Here is a 23126-nt window from a genome sequence, read left to right as displayed (position 1 = left end):
CTAAATTAGATTCCAAAGTATACCCCAATCGTAGCCTAGCTTACTGCAACTTATTACAACATATTGTACTGAACTCGATTTGTGTGCCTATATGGTTATGAGTGCTTGGTAAAGAATGCGATGAATGTCTCTGGATTAATATTTGGGTTGGTATTTGAGTTGATCTGATATTAAAATTAAGATAAAGCTTGTAGATCAATGTTGATAAACATAGGAGTATATTAGTTTAGAACGACAAAAGAGATATGAAATTATACTTTGGACTGATAGCAGCTAGTCTAATTTGGTTAGCATTATGGGGCCGTAGTCTGTTTGTTAAGGAAACTACAACACCGATGTCGTGGAAGAGTCAGTGTATTAAAAGTCGCAAGGGGACAATGCTTCTTAATGAGGCGATTGAATACAATGCCAATCCAAACTGTTTGCATTCAGATTATGGAAGTGCAAATGCGACAGCTAGTGATGTTAAAATACCTAAACAGTATCTAAAGTTCTGGGAAAACGCTCTGAAAGTCGGTTTAGCAAATGATTCTGACTTAGCCCAACTATTTGCAATGCTAGATAATTGCCTGCCAATTGATAATCCTGCCGTTGAAGCTTGTTCTTCTGATATTGAGAAAGATTCTTTGTCTTATGCCATGGTCAATGCTATAAAGGAACTTGAATATCGCTGTCTGGTTATTAATGACTATATTGAAAAGCTAGAAGGTGTAACTGAGAGTACTGCGGGGGTCGATCTTGCTTCTTTGCTTAAAACATCAGATGAGGATGATATTGAAGATAAGATCATAATAGTTACAGATGGGTTTCTTGTGGATTATGATAACATAGTGCATGAGACTAATCCACTCAGTCCTTGGGTGGTGCCTCCGGGTAATATCAAAGCAATGGTTAAAGCTTGGAAGACGATTATCGACAACCCATCGGCACTCAGCTCAACTCTTTGTGCTCAGCAGCAACTCAGGCATTTCTTGTATGGCTTGCTAAGAGCACGGTTACTGGGCGCGAACCTTTTAAAGGCTCCTGATACAGCAGTAGGCACCTATGCCGATATTATCATCGAAAATGACATACAGGACCTTATCGATTCTGTTTCAAAAATAGATATTGTTGATATCATAAAAACCACGCCAACAGATGAAGCAGTCAAAAAGATGCATGCTGAGATCTGGCGTATTCTTTCAGTAGAGAGCTGGCATGCATGGACTTTTAGAATGGCTGATCTTTGGGATCGGCTTAAAGATGCTCGTCGTTTTTGCAATCCTTCCTTAGCAGAAGCATATGTAGAAATCCCAGTGGAACAGATTAAACAATGGGCTGAAGATCTGAAGATTCTATCAGAGCATTTTCAAAATCTCGCGGAAAAGACAAAACAACTGCAAACTAAACTTAAACCATACTTAACAAATAACAAGAAGGCCACCAGTATTCACGAGTGTCTAGAATATGTCTCCGCTACTCCACAATCTGCTTCTACTCTTGAACCTTAATGAGCACTCAATCCTTCTATCTTCCCGGATCTATAGATGGTCTTTTCAGAACTCGCTTTACTCATCTACTCGGGTTATTATATTCCTGATATCCTACTCTACTCTAATAACTCATTCAAACACGACGAGGTTTATTTCATACACCTCAAACTACCCCAATCCTAACACCATCCCATCCTAACTCAACCCCAACTCAATCCTAACTCAATCAAATACCACCACAAACCTAACCTAACCCAACTCAACTCAACTCAACTCAACCCAAACCTAACCAACTCAAACCTAACTCAATCAAATACCACCACAATCCACCTCAACTCAATCCCAACTCAACCCAATCCAACTCAACTCAATCTTAATTCAATTCAATAAATCTAATTGTGGTAATTTAGCAGTCGAATTGGATTAGTATTTCGGTAAAACTTAAACCAACCCAATCTGAATTTCAAAATAGAAGACTTGTATTCTGTTCTGAATAAATGGATTAGTAGTGAATACAAACATAGTAGGAACAAACACCCTCAATAAATTGGGCTAGTATTGGGTTAGTATATGTAAACAGGACAGATATAAAAGTGCTGGTTGTTGAACAGATTGAATCAAAGGGGCTTATTTATTTCCTAGCTTAACCCGACAAATTAATATGTGGATTTGTATCTATGCTGAGAGTGGCTACCGGGTGGAGAAACGAATGACCGAAGAGATGGATAATGAAGTGGATGACGAGGGAAAGAGCATAGTGTATCCTAATGTTGAGGCTTATGTAGCTGATAGGTGTCTAGGCAGATATCGCTTGCTTAGTTCTAGTGGGCAGGTTGTGGGTGGTAGTCCGCTCTTTAAGCGAATCCTGGAATGGATTGCTGGTGAGCCCCCAGGGCTTATGCAGAGTGCAATTGAGCCCCTTGGGATTGGGGCTTACATTAAAGAGTACCGCTCAGATAGAATTATAGTGCTGGCCACCGAAGGCTTTGCTTTATATAGCAACAGCGAGTATTGGGTTAGCTCATACTCAGCAGTTATCGGTATTAATCGGAAGGATTACTTAATTGAGCTGCAACTGGAAAATGGATCTGTTTTAGCATTAGGAGTAATAGATAGTCTTGAGAAAGAACTAATGACCTTGTGCCTGCACAAATTAGAAGACGTAAATGATCCTGCTAAAGAACTTGCTTGGCAATGTATTGCTGAAGGTCTTTCCGAGCGAATTCCTCTTTATGACCAGAAGCCGAGCTGTGTTTTTGGCGTGGTTAACAATGGTAGCTTTGGCTGGGTAGGAGGATTATTGAGTGGGGCTTTTGGCGGAGCTCCTTCCGAGTACTTGGCAATCACTCAGGACTTTTTGGTGTTTAGTCGAGCTGGGTCCTACTTCGCCATTCCTTTGGATATGGTACGGCGTGTAGAAGTGGCGCATGAAGGTTTTATGGCGCGACGATCATCAACTCGGCTTAAAATCCGAGATGCCAACCAGCGCGAGTTTGTGGCGCAATTGGCTGGTGCGGTTGGTCTGGAAGAGGTCCGGTCTAAAATTGGCCGACCCGAGAAGACCTTCAAAGCCGAGTATATTAGCGTGGTTTTAGATATGGCAGCTGTTCAAGCCCAAGGAGGTGATGATATAGACATTGCCTACCAAATGTACATAGAACAAAACGAACAGGTTGAGGTTCTTAATATTAACCACAAACAGAGACCTTTCAAATGGGTCTCTTGGTTTTGTATTTGCGGTATGGCCAGCCACCCTCGCTTCTATGAGCAAACTTTAACTCGACACAATTGGGTAGATACAGACACCACCGAGCAAATAGACAAAGACCTCTCCCGGGCCTCGTACACTCCCAGCACGAACGAAGCCGGCCTCCGCCGCGCTCTACTCGGCTTTGCCCTGGAGAATAACAGCGAGTATCTACAGACCCATTCACTAATTGGCGAAGTTCTTTATCGCACGTTAGGCGAACACGGAACCTTCTTAGGCCTACACCATATCTTCAAAAGAATCATGCCAGGGTACACCGGCCCTAATATTTATGGTTTACAAAGAGATGTCCATGTTCTACTTGTCTTTATTAAGGAAAGGTTCTTAGGTCTCTATGAAAACCTAACCGGCAAATCAATTGAGCTCGAAATTCTAGTAACTCCCTGGCTAGTTGGTCTTTTCACAACTGTTTTTGGCAGGTCCTACATTGAGCGAGTCTTTGACCACATTGGCTGTTATGGCGCAGTCTTTGTTTTCCGATTATCTTTAGGTCTTCTCGAGCGAATGTACCGCAAGCTCTCCTGGTCCGATAAGAACAGTTCTATGCTCAAAGCCGCCAAAGACTATTTATTCAAAGGCGGATCAGTTCCAAGCATTGACGAAAAAGAGTTCTCTATTCTCCTAGAAACCGCCGTCAACACCAAGTTCATCACCCCCGAACGAGTCTCACACGAAAGAAACAAGTACGAAATCAGCCATCGCCAACAATGCACCAGCACCTAGATAGCACCACTACATCCAATTACGTCATCACAATACAATACTATACCATACTAACACACTACCAACTCAACACACTATACCACACCAACACACTACCAACCCAATACCACACCAACACACTACTAACCCATACCAACTCAACTCAATCTTCGCTTATGGTTGCTTTCCATTGGGGAGTCTGAAAGATCTCGTCACAGATATCCTGAATACTTCGGGGCTCCTTCCCATCAGTGGTACAAACTCGAACTATCTTCTTCTCTTCTTCCGGCGAGGAGCAAATATGGTCCAGAACCTCATTGTATACAACCTCCATTATCTCCACTTCCAAGTTTTCCTCGGTCTTTAACGCGTTGTACCCCCTTGCCTCGTACCGATTCCCTAAGACACTTAAATCAGCACTCAGCACTATTATAAGATTAAAATCAACAAAACTTACTGTTTCCGGATCATGTGTATCGATGATATAATTATTTTTGTCTTTGATTTTCCTTTTTAGGTAATTTTTGACTTTTTGTGGCGAATACTCTAACGTATCATAAGTTGAACATCTTTTTTTATAGAGATGCTTCTTTTCGATAAGATCGCTAAGATTAATTATTTTGAAATCTAACTTTTGAGCCAAATACCCAGATAAGGTTGTTTTACCAACGGCTGGTGTGCCAGTAACTAGAATACGAACAGTCATTGGTCCCATCTGAAACTAAAAATAGAAAAGAATTGGAATTTTAGCTGGATATGGAGAAAGAAACCAAAGAAACTTATCTAGATACGATCAAGACTTCTATTATGCAGTTAATGTCTTCTCCGGCCGATAGAGATTGCACCAGCACCTTTATGGCCGGTTACAACGCAATATACAGCTATTGTACTGAAGATGTTGAAGATAAGTATTCAATTGAAGGGGGCGAAATCTACCATCTTTACAACCGAGTGCTGCTGAAGTACTTAGAAGGCTTTCCCTGTGACTATACATTAGAGAAACTCGTGAGTTTCTTAGCAGGTTACCGACGGGCCAATGAGCGAATCGGTAAAATGCTGGCTTTCTTATCTAGATACTTCATTCGAGTAAATCTAGAAGTGTCCAACAACAACGTACAGGACTTGAAGAAGGTCTATTTTAGTCAAGTCTTTGCCGTTATCATTCAACCACAGGAAACAAAGTTGCACAACCTGTTCTTAGATAAGATACAGCAGTACATTAGATTGCGCGAAGTCAAGCAGCCAACCGAAGAGGAGAGAACGCATCGTAATAAGTTGCTCAAAACCCTAAGAATATTCCTTAGAGAGTACATCAAGATAGCCGAGTCGAGCAGCCAAAAGAAATCATTGAAGAAGCTGTGCACCAAGATGGCCAAAATAGTAACTAGTGCTAAGGACGAGAGTCATCTAGCCATCTATGCCAACATCTCGGCCATCAATGCTCTCTTTGCCCAGAAGGAGCGCACGAAGAAGATCTTCTATTCAATGCTGGAAGAGAAGATAGAAGAGCCCAGACTAAGAGGGTTTATTAGTACGTTTGTAGCAGGAATGCTTAGCAAGAGTATTAACAAACAAACTTATACTTGGCTCTCTTCCTTCTACTCATTTGTGGACTACTCCGAGAAGAGCCGTGAAATCTTCATGAATGTCTTGCTAGCAGCCTTATTAGAACTCTTGCCCAAGCACCAGGACTGTTTATCACTAGTTCGCATGCTTGTCTTTGTAAACAAGCACTTACGGCAAATGCCACGAACTTTGAAGCTAGTAAGGAAACCAATGGAGTTAGTGTTCAGTCGCAAGTTACGCGAAGTCTTTGCCAGAGAATCGACAGATGAGTTTGAAAACAACCTATTAGAACTCATTGAAACTTATGCGAAAAAGACCAAACAACCAATCCAAGAATTATCACTGTTTATTGCTAATGTACCGGCCGATCGCAAATCGTTTTGGAGTCAGTTCCTGGCCGGAATTAAGAGCCGCTTGATTCTGCTTAATACCTCTTCCGTTGAGAAGAGTTTAGTCCAGATGACTATGCGGCGTATTGAGAAGTTTAAAGAGATCAAGCTCCACCACAGCTTACCGATAAGCAAAGAAAATGCGGACTACATTGATATGCCGACTCTTTGCCACAACTTTCAGTTCTTTGAATTATCTAACTTTGAAGAGATTCAGCTCTGCTTGCGGGACATAACTATTAGTGAAATGTACTTTCGACGCGAAGGACCGGGACTTACAACTGACTGTCGTTTATTGGCCTATACAAGATGGTCCTGTCCTAAGCTTGAGATCAATATTCCGTGTGAGATAGAGAAGGCCTGGGAAGAGATCATTCAGTACTGTCGTGAAAAGGGTCGGAAGTTCCTTTTAGGACTCTGTCCAACGGTTTCCTGTGCCGTAGTGGAGATAGGCAATACTGAAGTGGTTTGTGATCTGGTGCAGGCAGCTGTGCTTATTCTACTTGGTAAAACAGGAGATCTAACTAGCGAAGCGATTTGTAAAGCCATTTTAGTCGAGCCCAAAGAGGAAAACAACGCCGTTGTGCTCGATCGCATTGACGTTCTGAAAAAGGCCCATTTACTGGAGGACAAGGACTCAGTTCTTTCTCTAACTGCCGTAAATCTACCCGCACAAATTGATCTCTTCCATTACACCGGACAGACAACCAAACTAACCCAGTGCAGTCGCGCTCATTCGCACTCCAAGGGCGCAATTGAGGCCTTTATAGTTCGAATTGCCAAGCGCAATACAGGAATTGAGATGGCAGTTGTTGAAGAGAAGGCCAAAGGCGTCTTTTCTATTTCCGACCAAGAGTTTGCCCTCTATATTGAATCCCTGCAGGAGAAAGGCCTTATTTCTCGCTCGGGATCTCTTCTATACTTTGTGCCTTAATACGTCTTTTCATTAACCCAATTAGGAAACAACTAGGCTGTATTTATCTGGAATAATAAAGCATCCGCATGCATAAGCGTTTAGTAGTATTAGTACTTGTTGGTTTAGGTATTGGTGGGGGTATGGCCATCCATCAGATTAATGATGAGGTCCGATCAATCGATTTGTTCGAGGTAGACCTGAATGAGCCGGTGCAGCCGCATTTGCCCTACTCGCCCCGTCGCGTATTAAGGAAGACCATTGATGGTGAGCGTATCATAATAATGGCCTTTGGTGCTCTGGCCTGTTTTGCTATCGGGGTAGGATTAGCCTATTTGGTAGCCCAGTACATGAAGTAGTATATCAAGTTGAGTTCGGGTTAGTATTGGGTTAGTATTGTGCTAGTGATATGATTAGTGGGGTGGCTGCTGGCGATGTGCCAATGCGGGGAAATCGGTGCATCACAATTGGTCCGGCCTAACTGCTCAATTAATCGGCCCGGTTGAATTAGGAGAACAAGCCATGGACCCCAAAGAAACGAACCAGACCGATTCCCACGAGAACATCAAGCAGAACGAGACCCTAGTTGATATAGACACCGAAGATACAGAACTCGACTTAGAGGAAATTAACGAAGAAAACACCTGGCTAGACAAGCTATTTAAAGCCTCAATGGTTCTAGGCGCAGCCACAATAGTTATACTAGCTATTCTCTATCTGGTATTCATTGTGATGACCATTATTAGAGCTAAAAATAACTCGAAATCAGATGATACTTTTGGTTAGAACAGTACAGAGTAACCAGCTCCATTGCAAATAAAGCCAATGTTTCCATTATCCATCAAACTACAACTAGTCCAATTATTGAAAGCTCATCGCCGAGACAAAAACAGAAGATCACTTCTTTCGACCAACTAGTAAACCCACAGCTGAATATACTATGCTGTACTACCAAATCAGACAAGTTAACCAACAATCAGACTAGAATTGATTTTGATATGAGAGCTAGAGATAGCCAGCCGTTCTAAAATTTTCATGACTAACAGAAGTCGAGACTATGTTGGCTGTTTTTGCCGTAAGCATTTGCGTCATTGGATTGAAAATACCCAGTTAATTGAAGATAAACTCTGGGCCGGACATTTATACTATTCTAGATCTAATCAAGAGATCAAATGTCCACTTAAAGAGACAAATAAGTGTAATGATCAGATTGAAACACTACCTACTAATGCACTAGACTTAGCAGTACTGGTTAAAGGTCAACTTACTAGTGGGCTAGATGCCCATACAACCCTTGCCAGTCTTACTCAAAGCATCTTGAGTATGGAGAGATTGGGCGATTTGCGAGTTGGGTTTGAGACTCTTCTGATGGCTATTCAACAAATCAGCACTAGCCAAACCACCAACCCAGCACATTATAATGACGTTTTATTACCATATTTAGAAAATATTAAGGACCAACTTATCATTCTACTAGATAAGAAAATAGCCGGTACACATTATGTTATTAGAACACTAATCAAAAGTGTGACCAAAGAGTTAGCTACTCATTTTGGTCCATCCTTTTTAGCGAGTGTTCATTGGTCTGATCAAGCTAAGCTAGAGATGGCTTTATTCTTTGAAGGCAGTTTCGCAGTGGTCAAGCAAGAAGATATAGACTTAATCAATAGCAAAGGAAAGGGCGACGTTGTGCTGAAAATACTTCGGCGTTTAGACCCCAGAGACTATGCCGATCTATTAGCTAACATAGTACCTAACTGTGTTGGCAGTCGCAATCTACGAGTATTAGCTGCTAGACTGCCACCCACTCACCAGCAAGCGATCATGCACGTGCTGTTTGGTTTAAAGTCATTCATTGTCCTCTACTTCATAAGCAACCAGACGGACCTGCCCAGCTACTTATTATCCGGGGCAGTTATTCATCGGAATGAAGAGATTCGAACGGAGTATTTTGACCTTCTAACTAGGCGACTAGAATGTTCTGAGGATACAGTTCGGCTAGTAAGTGGATGGCTTCAGCTTAATCAAGTTCTTCAGGCCAAAGAGAATCAGACTAGAGCAGCATCAGCCTTTGCCTTCTTCATAACTAAGCTCCGGAACAAGTTCTTAAAACGCTATAAGTACATACAAGCCAAAGGCTGGTCTGAGCCTACTCTAACCGCCCCCATTGCTTATTTCACAATGATAGTGAAGATTGTATTGGGAATGTGTGAAAGTCAAAACATCATTCGCCAACTCCAGGGCCTGCATTACTTGCAAGCACTCTGTTCCAATCCCGAGTCGGCTTCTTTTGTCCCGACAGCTGATAAAGAAAGGATTGCGCTTAGCACCATAGGCTCGCCCTATAAGATTATTCGCCAAGCAGCGGCCCAACTGCCTTTAGCTCTTCCTTTCACCACCGTACAGTCGGCCTACACTGCCGCGGACACAGCTCTTTTCTATGGAGCCACTCTACTTTTCACTACCCAATCACTTTCTGACGCCCAAACCCAGCAGGCCATTACTTTTGCCACTGACCAACTAGCCAGTCCTTCTATTTCTATCCTGCAAACCCACAAGATGGTTCATTTACTTTGGTCTATCTTCAACTCAGCCAGTGGTCGGCCCATCATTATTGAGGCCGAAAGAATCAATCCCGAGGTTATGGTCGAAACACACAAGCGCCAAGCCCTTAAACACACTCCTTTATCTCTCTACCCACAAGTTAACTTAAACTCCAACCAAACGATTGAGCACCTTTATCAGCACCTCATTACTCCTTTATTCGAATCTTCCCTAGCTATTATCCAGTCCAGAGACATCTACCTCTCCTCTTATCTCAATGAGCAACCTTTAAGTCAAGTTACTACTAAAACCGCCAATAATACAAACACCACTACCAAAAACACCGACTCCCCACCCGTTTTCGCAGATAACAGTGAGTACGTCCACCATTGGTATGTTCTTCGTGAAACTCTACTATTTATTCAGCTGTACGCGATTATTACCAAAGATACCACCTGTTTAGATCGATTTTGCTTTGCCCTTCTAACGGCTGGAGGCCATTTAGGCAATATTATGGTCTCTTCACTCTGTATCAAGAACTTGCTTTTATTCTTCAACTCCCCTACCCAGACCACATCCCTCGCCCAAACTTATCTCACCGAAATTGAGCATAAGACTTTCAAAACCGTTCGAAGAGATGGTGGTATTCCCTATCTTTTCAAAGCCATCTGTGCCTCCGAAACTAATCTTAAACAGAAACCAGCCACTCATCTCATTCTAACTACCTGTATCCAAAAAGCCTTCTCGCTCATCACTAATGCTCTTACTCTTCCACCCATCAAGAACAATACAGCCTGCCTCCCTGATCCCGATGCGTTCCTTCTTACTCAGCTTTCAATCACGTCAGTCCCTCCTTCTACTCCCTTAGAAGCCTGTATCCGCCAACCCGATCTTCTCATTCACTACCTCTGCTTACTCAAAGGAGTAGCAGGTGATAGTATTTTCCGCTACGGCATCAAACAATACGAGCCAGCATTATTCTTACTTTCAACTATTCTAATATCTCACTCTAACTGGAAGATCAGAAATGCCGCGTTAATGCTCTACACCACTCTTATCAAAAAGATGTGCAAAGAAACACTCAACGGATTCCTATCTTCCTCTATCTCACCCAAGTATACCAAAATTGCAGTACTCAAAGAATCCCGCCAAGTCCTACTGAGCTGTCTTACCTTTTTTACTGATACCAATGATTACAACGGCATTTTCTCAACTCTAGTCTTCTTCTGCCGTCTTCCCGATCTCACTGCCACCGAGTCTTCTTTCTTAACTTCTCTTCTACCCAATACTTCCTCTAAGTCCTATCCAGCCCGCATCATTCAGAAACTCCAACTCATTATAACAGCACACCATTCACAGCCCCAATCACCACAACCCCAAGCAGACTCAAACCAACTTATCCGTAATGCCCATCTCCAAATCCCCCCTACTATTTCCGAGGCCCTAGACAAACTCCCACCAACTATTCTTACTGATCTTCTTCCTAGCACCACCCCACCCAACCCAATTCCATCCAACACCACCCCACCCAATCCAATTCCAAACTCTTTCACTACTTGTCAAGGCCCTCACATCTGCATGCAAGCAACAGCCACACTTCTTTCGCTACTAAGCCATGAAGACCCCCGGATTAAAACCTACATTCTCAACCGACTCAATTTCCCCTATACCCATGAGTATGCCCAGTATCTTCTTATCACGCAAGCCAAATGCAAGTCCTGTCTCCTCAAAGCCATTCAAGCCTCCACCACACCATCTCCCATTCACACCTCCGAATCTTCTTTATTCCCACCCGATGCCGAGCACTTCTTCCGAGACTCCGTCTATGAATCCATCCTTATCCATACCCCACCAACCCCATCAATCCTACCAACCCAATAAACAACTTAATATCCTATATAAATACTATCCAAATACTATCTAACTACGCTATCTAAATACGCTATCTAACTCAAATTTATTCCAACCTATCTCATCTAAACATAACATACCTCTATTTTATCTCATCTTATCTAAACACACCTTTATCTTATCTCATCTCATCTAAACATAACAGACCTCTATTTTATCTTATCTAAACATAACACAACTCAATTCTATACTAACCCAAACTAAACGGGTTGTTCTAGTTTATTTCTACTCTTGCACCCGATAGAGAATACCGTACGGATACCCCGTTGAAACAGCCTCTTGCACCGACGACTTAGTAATTGTACTGTCATTGCAGTGGTACCATACATCACCTCTTTTAGTAAAGGCCACGTAATGACCACCAATGCCAAAATTATGATGAACTAAAATACCAACTAAAGAGTAAGCCTTCCCATCTAAGATCAAGCCGTCTTTCTCCACCTGCAACTTATGCTTCTCAAAGAGTCTTTCACCCGTATAGTAAGACCCAAGACCTAAAGGCAGCTGTACACAGAAGTACTTAGCAAAACAACAGAAACTAGTAAACTCCAGTACACTAGCTGCCCCGGCAATTGGCTCCTTCTTCTCATTCCTATCCTTCTTCCTATCTACTTGCCGTACATGATTGTTCTCCCAATTAGTTAGCACACATTGTACATGCAAAGTCTCTTTGGCCTTGTTCTTCCGTTCCTTAAGACTTTCTATGTACTCCGTTGCCTGCCAGTGCTTGTGCGAGATAACCACGACCATGGAAGAGAAGTACATTGGACTTTCAGCTACTGTATCTTTTATCTCCAATAAAGTATCTGATTCTTCAGGTTTTCTAATGATTTTCAAGTTACTTTTGAAAAACTCAGCAATATCTCTTTCTTTTTTCATGATAAATGGCATTTCAATAATGTTTTTATCATTATTACCAAAAAGGGAAGTAAAAAAGTTTTGATTTTCCTTTTGCGGTAAATATTTTAAAAAAACAAACTCAATCTCTGACGTCATAATTTGTTCGGCAATATAAAAAATAGGTTGGCCAAATAAGGCTTTTTTCGGCATAAACCGATAAGAATCTTCTCTTTTAAGTACCATCCGACCTTCACCAGCCATTTCCCCTACTAAAACCTGTTCAACCGGTACTTGAAAGTCCCGACTAATCTTCTCCTTCACTGCCCCCACCAATAACTCCCCAGAACTCTCCTGATACACACATAAAGAAGTAATCAGTAGCTGGCACTGATGAACTACTAAGACATGAGCATGTGGCCCCTTTTCCGAACCAAAAGAGCCATTAAGCACAAAAGACTTATAAAGATTCTTCCTCTCCCGATGTACTTCCTGGCCAGACTCAGTCTTATATACTCGGACTAGATCAGCATTGTACATAAATAGATTAGAAACAAGCTTTTCATAAGCCGTTCTTTCAAAAAGATAGCTAAAATTGGTCAAAATCAAAGAAAAGACTTCCCCGGCATCTTCTTCCGTACACCGGCCGTATCTAGGATCAATATTTCCTAAAGCGCGTTTCATTTCCCGCAGGCGCCCACTACAATCTTCACCTTTAGCCGCACTTTTAGCTAAGCCACGATAAGCCAGCAGTAATTGGGCACTCTTCTCCTTACTGTACCCCTTCTTAGTATTCTTACGCTGACTCAGTTCCCGAATGGTTTCACTTCTAATCCCGAGGATTTTCTGGGATAGTTCAGAGACGCCTAGTAAAACTTGAAGAGCCGTATTCATATAACAACTTAAACCAACATTTCTAAACTCAACAGGCTTAGTCCCACTATCTTTTTTTAAATCTTTTGAATTTTTGTTATCTTGATAGGATAAATTGTTATTTCGACTGAGATTATTATGAGTATTTACCTCTCCTATCTTATCTCTCTTTTTAAGACCAGATAAACTATCGTTTAAACCTAAATCATTACTTAAACTATCGCGCAAACTTATCTCAATATTAACTTCATCACTATTACATTTAATCAATTGGGCAGATAGATCTACTCCATTGGTTATCTGGTAGTCGTATTGCTGGTTAAATTGTGATTTGGTCATTTTATGGCTAAATAGAACTACTTGGATAACTTCAAAGATCTCTTGACTGGCGGCGGCTTGAAAATGCTTATCTATAGGTGAAGTGTCTTTGTTTTGCAGACGCATGCTTATATTTACAACTCCTACTGGGACTTCAATATCAAAATTATACGTTTGTCTTATCTTCTCCCATTCGCTACAGGAGATCACTTGATAATCGGACTGCGCGGTTAGTTCGGTGATTTTTGATCTAATTGGACGGTTGATCAACTTAGGAAGGTTTGTTTCCCCACTCTTATACTTGATGTACCAGTCCTTTGCTATGGCATAGCCTGGACGGTCTTTTCCATCTAGTATGTTATTACTCTCCATAAGGACCTTCATAAACAAAAAGAAAATAAAGAGTCTAGCCGGCAGTTGGTTTAGTTTAGATTAGATTAGATTGGGTTGAGTTGAGTTAAGTTGGGTTTAGAGTGAGTTAAGTTAAGTGGGTTAGATTAAGTTGAGTTATGTTTAGAGTGAGTTAAGTTAATACTAATTTAATAATGACGTCATAGAGTAACTTAATGGTATAATTGGGTTAGGATTGACTTGTGTATGGTGTTTATGGTAGTGACTGTATTAGAATGACATTAAGTTGTGATGGGGTGGGTTTGAGTTAGGTTGTGGTGGGTATTGAGTTGGGGTTGTGGTGATTTTGAATTGGGTTGATGGAATGAATAAATTACTTAATGGAGTAAATTGGAAAATTTGGTACTGGTGGAGATAAATTTCCTTTTTAGGAAAATTATGATGCACGTTCTAATACTGTTTAAAAATTTGGGATAAATTATACAATTAATGGATGATAATTCACTTAATAATGATAGTTATGATTGGATGCTTAAACGGCTTGAGAGTGTCTATGCGATAAAGATAGAACCATTGACTAAGAATATGTATGCTAGTGCGGTGGTGGCGGATGAATATGATGTTGATGCTGAACTGGCTTTGATTAAGAAGGCGATTACACAAATACTAACTAGAGTTTTACAGAGTAATAAGAGTAAGGAGATTAAAGATTATTTAGAACGTCGATTTGCTCAACCAGACCCAATTAATCCGAAGACTGAATTGGCTAACTTACAAAAGTACTTGCCGTTAGAAACTAGAGAGGTCTGTACATCTATCTCTGAAGCAAAGCTTGAGAGAATAATTGCTGGTATAGAAGAAGAGAGTCCAGAAGATACTGAAGATAATACTGAAAACGAACTAGCACCAACTAGTGACGAGACAGATAAGCTTATACCGGCTAAAACCCGAGCTGAAAAGAGAGCTATCAAGGCAGCCAAAGCTTTAGCACTTAAAGAACAAGCTAAAAATGATAAAGATGCTCTAGTTAGAGATTATCTATCCAAACTTATGCAAATGGCTAAGTTCTGCCATATCATCAAACTCACTCAACCCAAAAGGCTTCTTAGCGAAATGAAAAGCGTCCAAGCCGAATTGGCCCTAGCCATCGAACGCCGCAAAGCAGATACAATCCGAGAAGTAGTTGCCGAGAATATACAAGAATACTCTAACGAGATCGAATTTATATCTGTGGCCGATAAACGGTTTATTAAAGATAAAGTTAAAGAAGTACTTGATAAGGTTATCAATGACCATATCAACACAAACTTAATCGACATAAACCCGGCCAATGTTAAGTCCGACAATGACGGTCGTACGATCTACACCAAACCCTTTCTTTGCGAGGCCCGTCGAATGAATGAACTACAGGCCATTGGCCTGGCCGCCAATAGTCCCCAATTAAAACTATCCAAGCAGGGATTTACCAACCCAAAGGCCATCCAGAAGATAATCACCAAATCAGCCCTTGAAGTTCGCTCCCGCTGGGCAGAAGAAGCCACAGAAATCTATCGCAGCACAGCCCAGTTATATTTATCCCCCGGGGAATTAGCCACGCAGGCCAATCCCTCATCCACAGCGAGTGTTGCAGTTGTTATCACTCCTCCTACCCCCACTAATTCAAATCCAACTACTCCTACTTCCATTGCTGCTACCTCTACAGATACTTCTACTACCCCCAATCCAACCACTTCTACAGACACATCAACTGCTTCTACTTCAACTACCCCCGATCCAACCACAACCAATCCAACCACACCTACTACACCCGCCTATACTGTTATCCAACCCACCTATACTGGCAATGTCAATCCAGCTCTTACTCAAATCAAAAATCTTAACCAGAAACTGAACCGGCTCTACTTTAGCTTTGCTAATACCTTCCACCACCACGCAAGTTCTATCGATATGTCCCTAATTGATGCCCGAGCCCTTCATTATGGAAAGATCAACGATATCAAAGACAGACTATTCAGCATTCGTGCTTGCAAACATCCCTACCTCCGGCCTATCATTATCTGGTACAAAAAACGAGCTTTCGAAATCACTAGTTGTGGATGTGTCCAACGGATAAAACTCCTCTACTACGAATTCTACGGCTCCCTACTATCCCTCCTCCGCTACCCCCACACCCGCGAGCACATTGAAGATCAAGCCCATAGCAACCAACCTTTTAACACCACTACAACCACCCCCAAGGTCCAAGAGATTCATCTTACTCCCGGGGCAACTGGGTTCGATGTCCCCGTCGATTTCAGCAAGGATACACCCGGTCTTAAATTTAACCAAACAACTCAATCCGATAGTTCGCCCCTTGAAACTCGTCTTGTCTATACACACAAAGGCATAAAATACTGTGTTCCTATTTCCATCACTCCCTCAACCATTCCCCAAGCAACCCAAGGCACATTCCACCGCATGCTGGCCAATATCGGTTTAGTAGCCGATGTTATTTTCTACAGCACATCCATCTTAACTCTACTATTCTTCCTTCTGGTTGACGAATTCGACCTTCACAGCAAACTCACATCTTTAACCTCAGCAGGTATTCTCACTAATATTGGTCTTATTTTCGCCATTATAATCATTACTACTCTCCTTTCATTCATTCTTACCCACTTCTTTATATTTACTTGCCAAGTCACTGAACTAGCCCATCCCAAGCACCAAAAGAACGTCCGGTTCCTAGTCTATGTCACAGTCCTATCTATTCTTTGTCTAGCCGTTCTTCTATTTTCCTACTATTATTCCCTCTCCATCACTGTCTATCTCTTCCTTTCCTTCTTCTTCCTAGCCACCCCCACTATCTTCATCAGTCACCGACTCGGCACACTCCTTCCTTCTTTCACACAAGCCTACTACAACCGCCATACCCACCAACAAACAACCCTCCAAGCCATTTACAGTTGGATAAAGCAGCACATTGCCCAATCCCTCATCCGCCACATTATTCAATTCCTCCTAACTCTACTAGCTCTTTTCCTTATCTTCCAAGCCGTCGACTTCTTCCAACAAGCCACCAACCAAATCTCAACCCTAGCCCTAACCCAATCCTAACCACCCCCATCATACCACTAAATACACCACAATCCAGTATCTTTCATTAAATATGTATTACCATAGTGTATTGCTATAGTATAATTACTACTAATTAAGTATCTACTGTCAACTAAGTTTCTACTACTACCACCAACTAAGATGTATTTCATTACTACTACTACTACTACCAGCTAAGCTTCTACTACTACTAACTAAGATGTATTTCATTACCACTACTAGTACTACCAACTAAGTCTACACTACTACTACTATTACCAGCCAAGACAACTTACTTTATTACTACTACTACTAACTAAGTCTATACTACTACTACTAACTAAGTCTATACTACTAATACAACTACTACTACTATTACCAACTAAGTCTATACTACTACTACTAACTAAGATGACTTACTTTATTACTACTACAACAACAACAACTACTAACTAAGATGACCTACTTTATTACTACTAACTACATCTACATAACCCAATACCAACCCCACCCAACTCCACCCCATACTAACTCAACAGTAACTTAGAGGCGATAATAAGCATATAAACACTTTTTTTTAGCTAACCCATGGCAGACACCAAAGAGCAATACATTAACGTATGTTTCTTAGGACACGTTGATAGTGGTAAAAGTACTACTATTGGACACTTGTGCTTTAAATTAGGAGCAATCGATAAACGAACAGTTGAAAAGTTAGAAGAAGCAGCCAGAGACCATGGAAAAGGTTCCTTTGGTTTTGCCTTCTACTGTGATAACAACAAGGCCGAAAGAGAGTCCGGTATTACTATTCAAGTCTCAATGAAAGTCGTAAAGACAGCTAAACATACCGTTAATATCCTTGACTGTCCCGGGCACAGAGGATTCTTAAAGAATATGATTACTGGTACAGCCCAAGCAGATGTAGCCGTTATTATTGTTCCAGCAGCCCAAGGAGAGTTTGAAAGAGCTATTACTGAGACTGGTACTTTATACGAGCATATTATTCTAGCCCATACTCTAGGTGTATCTAAGGCTATTGTAGCTGTTAACAAATTAGATACTTTACCTTCACCAGCTGAGGCCGAGAAGAGATTCCAAGAAATCACTGAGAACATTAAGGCTAAGATGAAGAAGATGTACGATATGAAGAATACTCCTATCGTTCCTATCTCTGGATTCAAAGGTATTGGTTTAACTCGTGATTCAGATAAGTTTGAGTGGTTTAAGGGTTGGAAGCCAGAAGATAAGCCAGATGCTGAACCAATTAGATCTTTAGAAGAGGCTATTGACTTCTATCCTTTACCTAAACGATTGATTGAAGCTCCTTTAAGATTCCCTTTAACAAGTATTTTTGATATCAAAGGTATAGGTAAGGTATATACTGGTCGAGTAGAGTACGGTACTTGTACTCAGAACATGAAAGTCTTGATTTCTCCTGGGAATATTAAGGCTGAAGTGAAGACTTTGGAAATTCACAAGAAAGCTCGTAAATCAGTTGAGGCGGGAGAGAATTGTGGAATTACTTTAAAGGTATCTAGTGATGACGTCAATAAGATTAAGCAAGGTTCAGTCTTATCTGAACAGGCTAGATCTCCTTGTGCTGATGCTTATGCTGCTCATTGTACGGTTATTTTCTTATCTGTTAAATCATCGGCTGGTGAGAAGAAGGAAGCTTTTATTAAGGCTGGATATGCTCCAATGATGGATATCTCTACTACGCACGTTAATGTTGTTTTTGCTAAGTTGTGCGATATTGGTACTAAGAAGGGTAAGGAGTACATTGTAACCGAAGAGTCGCCTAGTCGGATTACTATTGCTCCTCGCGTTTGTGCTCGGGTTGTGCTTGTTCCTACTAAATCGACTGTGATGGAGCCGTTTGCTACTGCCCAGTGTTTAGGCCGATTTGCGCTTAGAGAGCAGAGTAGGACTATTGCCGTTGGTATCATTAACAAGATCTTCCATACTAAGGATGAGTTTGAGAGTGCGTGTCCTGAGTTCGTTAAGGACTTTGGTCGTAAGGGAGCGCTAGCTACCAAGAAGAAGTAAGTGGGATGAGATTTGGAGATAAGGAGATGGAATTTGGTTTTTGGACGTTGGGTTATTTTAAAAATCAAAATCACTATCTTATCTTAATTTAATCTTAGTTACTGCCAAAGAAATAAAGCTTGAGCGTTAGTCTTTGTTTTTTATGTCTCATGAAGAGTTAGGGAGTTCCTATATGGTCTTACCAGAAGAAAGTAAAGTTAGTAATGGTATTGAGAGGGTATCTATAGGTGGTGGTGAGATAGTGTTGGGTGGTAGTAATGAATTAGTGTTGGGTGATGGTGAGGAAGATGACGTCATAAGTAGTAAAGTTAGTAGTGTAATTAGTAGTAAAGTTAGTAGTGGTGAGAAAGATGAAGACGATGACGATGACGTCATAATTAGTAAAGTTAGTAGTGGAGAGAAAGATGACAAAGACAAAGACGATGGCGATGACGAAGACGTCATAATTAGTAGTAAAATAACTCATGGAACGCATGGAAGTGGTAGGAAGAGGAAGATGGATGGAGAGGAGGTGGTGGATGAACGGTTTGTGACTATTTTGACTCCGAAAAGATCACGGGCTGAAGTGTTCTTGACTCCGGTTAAACGGACGAGACGAACGGTGATTAATGGCTTGAAATCGGGACAGATAAAGGTTTTTGATGGGACAATGGCTGTTAAGCCGGAAAAGAGTCCTTATGTCTCTTTGGTGGAGTGTTTTAAACGGTTGGAACGATTGGAGACAGAAGGACGGTTGGAAAGAAGACAAAGTATTGATTTTATCGTGCGTAAGCATTTGGAACGGGAGAAGAATAAATGAGTTCGTATTTAGTTGGTATTGTGTTGTGTTTAGTTGGTGTTGTGTTGTGTTTAGTTGGTGTTGTGTTGTGTACTTAGTTAGTTGCTATCTATTGGGTTGTTTAAATAAGATGTTGATGGTTTTGGCTAGTTCTTGAAGGATTCTTATGGTATTTCTGTACATGGTATTTCTGTAGACTGAGAACTCTTACAACGGTATTACTTATTTTGGATTCTATTGTCTAAATGGATGCTTATTTTGGATTCTATTGTCTGAATCATGGTTTAGATCGGAAAACAGTGGATGTATGCTGTCTACTTGTTGCTATCTCTTCTGGTCGGCTCTCTGGGTGTATAATACTCTTCACACATCGATAGTTCCTGGGTCAAATCTTATTGCTTTGGTGACTTAGTATTGGGTTGGTATTGGGTTGGGTTTCTATATTGTTGATTGCTTGATCTGGGGTTAGTATTGGGTTAGTATTGATTAGTGATGGTAATTAAGAAGATTCTAGAGATAAGAGAGTATTATTGTTGTGTGTCAAACTAAATATATAAGTCTATTTTGTGGATAAGCTATTGTTTGTTTATTGGATTGAGTTGGTTGATCTCACTATCTCAATATCAAAAGAAATGGGCTAGTAGTGTGTAGATGGGTTGTTTCTAAGTCTCTATTTGGCTTGGGACTTGTTGGCTTCTGCTCGTACACGGATAAACTCGCTTGGTTTGAGATTACTATCTTTATCTAATTTGCCCTTGGTTTGTGCTTGAGCTCTTTCCTGTTGGATAAGTGCAACATGGCGGTGGTATTCGGCCATAAGCTCTTGGTACTTTTTATCGAAGGCGACCTTTGCTGCGGTCAATTCTGGATCACTTTCTTGTGGTACGTGGCTGATCTTACATGCTTCCTTGGACTTGGATGGTCCTGCTGGGTTGGCCTGGGCAATAATTATATGATGTTGGGGTTTGCTTGGGGTAGCTGAATTGCCGGGTGCTCCTCCTTCTCCTCCTTTACCGCCTTGGCCCGAGTTGCCCGGACTACCTGGTGCACCTCCTTGTCCACCCTGTCCTTGTTTTCCTTGGTCTGGGTTACTAGAATTGCCTGAATTGCCTCCATTGCCGTTTTGGCCCGGTTTTCCTCCCTCGCCTCCGTTACCTCCTACTCCAGGACTGCCTGGCCTGCTTCCATTTCCTCCATTGCCGCCTTGGCCCGGGCTGCCTGGTGCACCTCCATTACCTCCTACTCCTGGACTACCTGGTTTGCCTGGTTTACCTTCATTACCGTTTTGGCCTGAATTACCCGGTTTGCCGCCCTCACCTCCTTTACCGCCTTGTCCCGGACTACCTGGTGCACCTCCATTGCCACCCTGTCCTGAATTACCTGAACTACCTGGTTTTCCTCCCTCGCCACCTTTACCTCCTACTCCTGGACTACCTGGTGCACCTCCATTGCCGCCTTGACCTGGACTGCCCGAACTACCCGGCTTGCCCCCGCTACCACCCTGCCCCGGACTACCTGGTGCACCTCCATCGCCGCCTTGACCCGGGCTACCTGGTTTGCCTGGTGCACCTCCATTACCTCCTTGTCCTGAATTACCTGAACTACCTGGTTTACCTCCCTCGCCACCTTTACCTCCTACCCCTGAACTACCCGAACTACCTGAACTACCCGAACCACCTGGACTACCTGGTTTTCCGGGCTCGCCTCCTTTACCGCCCTTGCCTCCTTTACCGGGAGTGTTAATGGCCAGGTTAGATTGGTTAGTCTTAGCTTCGATAGCATTAATCCTTTCCCTAACCGAAGCCTGGACTTGTGTAAGAAGGAAAAGCATGGATATCATAGATAGTGCTGTGCAATAAAGAAACCGACTCGATATTTCCATGGAATAAGTATCGAGTTAAGAACCTATTTATACCTGTGCATTGATTGTAACGGGACCTGACATTAGTTTTGGAAGTAATTAATTACCAACGTCAAACGAAACAATTTGTCTTATTGGTTTGGTAGAGGAATGCTTACTCGTCACTATCTTTACAATCAAACTCTTCAAACACAAAAAGTCCTCTAATTTCAATTCAACCAATACACAACGAAGTTGGTTAAGAATATGCTTTAAGTGTTGCTAATTAAATGCGTTGGTAGTTGTTTTGATTTGGTTAGTATGGGTTTTGAATGGGTTTTAAGTTAACGTGGAGTGGGGTAGTATGAAGTAGGTGGGGTGGATTTAGGTGGTAAATAATAATATGACAGCCTTTATTGCTTCTTTGATAGATAGGTTTGGGTTATCACATGAGATCAGCAATATTGACAGGTTGGGAAAGTAAAGAAAGAACTCCGCCACGAGCTAGGACTTTTTCGCCTAAGGGTGTGTGCTGGGAAAGAATGAAGGTCTCAGCATTGGCTTGTTTGGCTAGACCCATAATTTGTGCAACTATCTCTCGTTCTTCCGGCTTCTCAGACTTAATGACTGAGTCTACTATAATGAGTTTTTTGATAAGATAGTTCTCGGCAGCACAAAGTGTTTCTTTTTGGCCACTAGTAGTTCCTTTCGTGCCTTTCTCTTCTTGGTTGAAGAACTCGGTGGTGGCTAGGATTTCTTTGCCATATCTTTGGGCGGATATTTGCTTGAGGACATCTGGGAGTTTAAGTAAAGCACTAATGGCTTCGGAATCGCCTTTGTACGTATTCTCAGTTACGACTGGTCGTTTACAGAAGAAGATTCGACCTTTTAGTTCTGGGATCTTCTTGAAGTGTTCGGGTACGTCTTTGTCATCACTGACGATAATAAAGAGCTTAACGCCTTCTTTGATTTCTTTGACTATTTGGGCAATGGTTTTGTCTTTGCTTCCTTTGTTCTTCTCTTTCGGGTAAGTTTTGATTCGTTTCGTGGTGTATTGTGAAGATAAGATAAGGGCATAGGTGTCTTTGCGGCAGAGTAGGTAGGCAGTCTCTGCTTTGTTTTCAATAGTAAGGTCCTTAAGCATGGTTAGTGTTCCGGCTGATATGTTCTCTTTAACAATGGAAAAGCGTTGATGTACTGGAATGTCTAATGTGTGGAAAGTGCCTACTTTGGTGTATTTGGTTTCATTAAGAATCTTTCCTTTGATAAAGAGTATGCCGACGGCTAGATCAACTGAAATATGATCGACTTCTACCTCTAGTAGTAGAGTGATTCGTGACTTAGACTTATTTTCATCTGCGGAAATACTTCTGGATGTGGTTGTTTTGACTCTGTCTTTCTTTTCTAATACTCGATAAAGAGCATAGATATCATCTATATCCTCGGGAATGATGTCTAAGAATGTCTCTTGTTTAGTGCTACTTTTACTTAGGATTTTCATACAACTCAGAGTAACTGTATATTTATGACGTATTGGGTTGACTAGAAATCATTTTCATAACTGGTGGTATTGTTTGTTGTTTATCATCTGTTTGTTTGTTTTGGATGGCATGTTGTTGGGGCTAGGCGTGTTGTGGTAAAGTATATTTGGCTTATCTAGTTTAGATAAAGTAAAACAAAGATAGACTCTTTCAGTTTTAAAATGTAGCTGAGTTTCTGGCTTTTTATTTGAATTGCTGATTT

The 23126-nt window shown here is 41.5% G+C and overlaps 11 protein-coding genes across 11 annotated transcripts; 7 read left to right on the top strand and 4 right to left on the bottom strand.

Moving 5' to 3' along the window:
- Positions 1-245: 245 nt before the first annotated feature.
- On the top strand, positions 246-1490 carry NEHOM01_0049 (uncharacterized protein; the record flags this gene model as incomplete). The annotated part of the gene is made up of 1 exon (XM_051488927.1): positions 246-1490. One exon carries the CDS (start codon positions 246-248, stop codon positions 1488-1490), a length of 1245 nt encoding a protein of 414 aa, XP_051344887.1.
- Positions 1491-2133: 643 nt separating this feature from the next.
- NEHOM01_0048 (uncharacterized protein) lies at positions 2134-3963 on the top strand (the record flags this gene model as incomplete). The annotated part of the gene is made up of 1 exon (XM_051488926.1): positions 2134-3963. The coding sequence occupies one exon, from the start codon at positions 2134-2136 to the stop codon at positions 3961-3963; it is 1830 nt and encodes a 609-aa protein (XP_051344886.1).
- A 142-nt stretch (positions 3964-4105) lies between these two features.
- Positions 4106-4657, bottom strand: NEHOM01_0047 (adenylate kinase; the record flags this gene model as incomplete). The annotated part of the gene is made up of 1 exon (XM_051488925.1): positions 4106-4657. One exon carries the CDS (start codon positions 4655-4657, stop codon positions 4106-4108), a length of 552 nt encoding a protein of 183 aa, XP_051344885.1.
- Positions 4658-4698: 41 nt separating this feature from the next.
- NEHOM01_0046 (uncharacterized protein) lies at positions 4699-6831 on the top strand (the record flags this gene model as incomplete). The annotated part of the gene is made up of 1 exon (XM_051488924.1): positions 4699-6831. One exon carries the CDS (start codon positions 4699-4701, stop codon positions 6829-6831), a length of 2133 nt encoding a protein of 710 aa, XP_051344884.1.
- A 1014-nt stretch (positions 6832-7845) lies between these two features.
- Positions 7846-11235, top strand: NEHOM01_0045 (uncharacterized protein; the record flags this gene model as incomplete). Its single annotated transcript, XM_051488923.1, has 1 exon — positions 7846-11235. One exon carries the CDS (start codon positions 7846-7848, stop codon positions 11233-11235), a length of 3390 nt encoding a protein of 1129 aa, XP_051344883.1.
- Positions 11236-11490: 255 nt separating this feature from the next.
- Positions 11491-13677, bottom strand: NEHOM01_0044 (uncharacterized protein; the record flags this gene model as incomplete). The annotated part of the gene is made up of 1 exon (XM_051488922.1): positions 11491-13677. One exon carries the CDS (start codon positions 13675-13677, stop codon positions 11491-11493), a length of 2187 nt encoding a protein of 728 aa, XP_051344882.1.
- Positions 13678-14133: 456 nt separating this feature from the next.
- NEHOM01_0043 (uncharacterized protein) lies at positions 14134-16740 on the top strand (the record flags this gene model as incomplete). The annotated part of the gene is made up of 1 exon (XM_051488921.1): positions 14134-16740. One exon carries the CDS (start codon positions 14134-14136, stop codon positions 16738-16740), a length of 2607 nt encoding a protein of 868 aa, XP_051344881.1.
- Positions 16741-17307: 567 nt separating this feature from the next.
- On the top strand, positions 17308-18765 carry NEHOM01_0042 (elongation factor 1-alpha; the record flags this gene model as incomplete). Its single annotated transcript, XM_051488920.1, has 1 exon — positions 17308-18765. One exon carries the CDS (start codon positions 17308-17310, stop codon positions 18763-18765), a length of 1458 nt encoding a protein of 485 aa, XP_051344880.1.
- A 142-nt stretch (positions 18766-18907) lies between these two features.
- Positions 18908-19564, top strand: NEHOM01_0041 (uncharacterized protein; the record flags this gene model as incomplete). The annotated part of the gene is made up of 1 exon (XM_051488919.1): positions 18908-19564. The coding sequence occupies one exon, from the start codon at positions 18908-18910 to the stop codon at positions 19562-19564; it is 657 nt and encodes a 218-aa protein (XP_051344879.1).
- Positions 19565-20213: 649 nt separating this feature from the next.
- On the bottom strand, positions 20214-21383 carry NEHOM01_0040 (uncharacterized protein; the record flags this gene model as incomplete). The annotated part of the gene is made up of 1 exon (XM_051488918.1): positions 20214-21383. The coding sequence occupies one exon, from the start codon at positions 21381-21383 to the stop codon at positions 20214-20216; it is 1170 nt and encodes a 389-aa protein (XP_051344878.1).
- A 445-nt stretch (positions 21384-21828) lies between these two features.
- Positions 21829-22884, bottom strand: NEHOM01_0039 (protein pelota; the record flags this gene model as incomplete). Its single annotated transcript, XM_051488917.1, has 1 exon — positions 21829-22884. One exon carries the CDS (start codon positions 22882-22884, stop codon positions 21829-21831), a length of 1056 nt encoding a protein of 351 aa, XP_051344877.1.
- Positions 22885-23126: the final 242 nt, after the last annotated feature.

This window comes from Nematocida homosporus (assembly GCF_024244095.1).
Source record: "Nematocida homosporus strain JUm1504 chromosome Unknown 4562, whole genome shotgun sequence".
Lineage (NCBI taxonomy): Eukaryota > Fungi > Microsporidia > Nematocida > Nematocida homosporus.
Note: the sequence above shows the minus strand (reverse complement) of the source record. Positions and strands in the feature narration are given on the sequence as shown.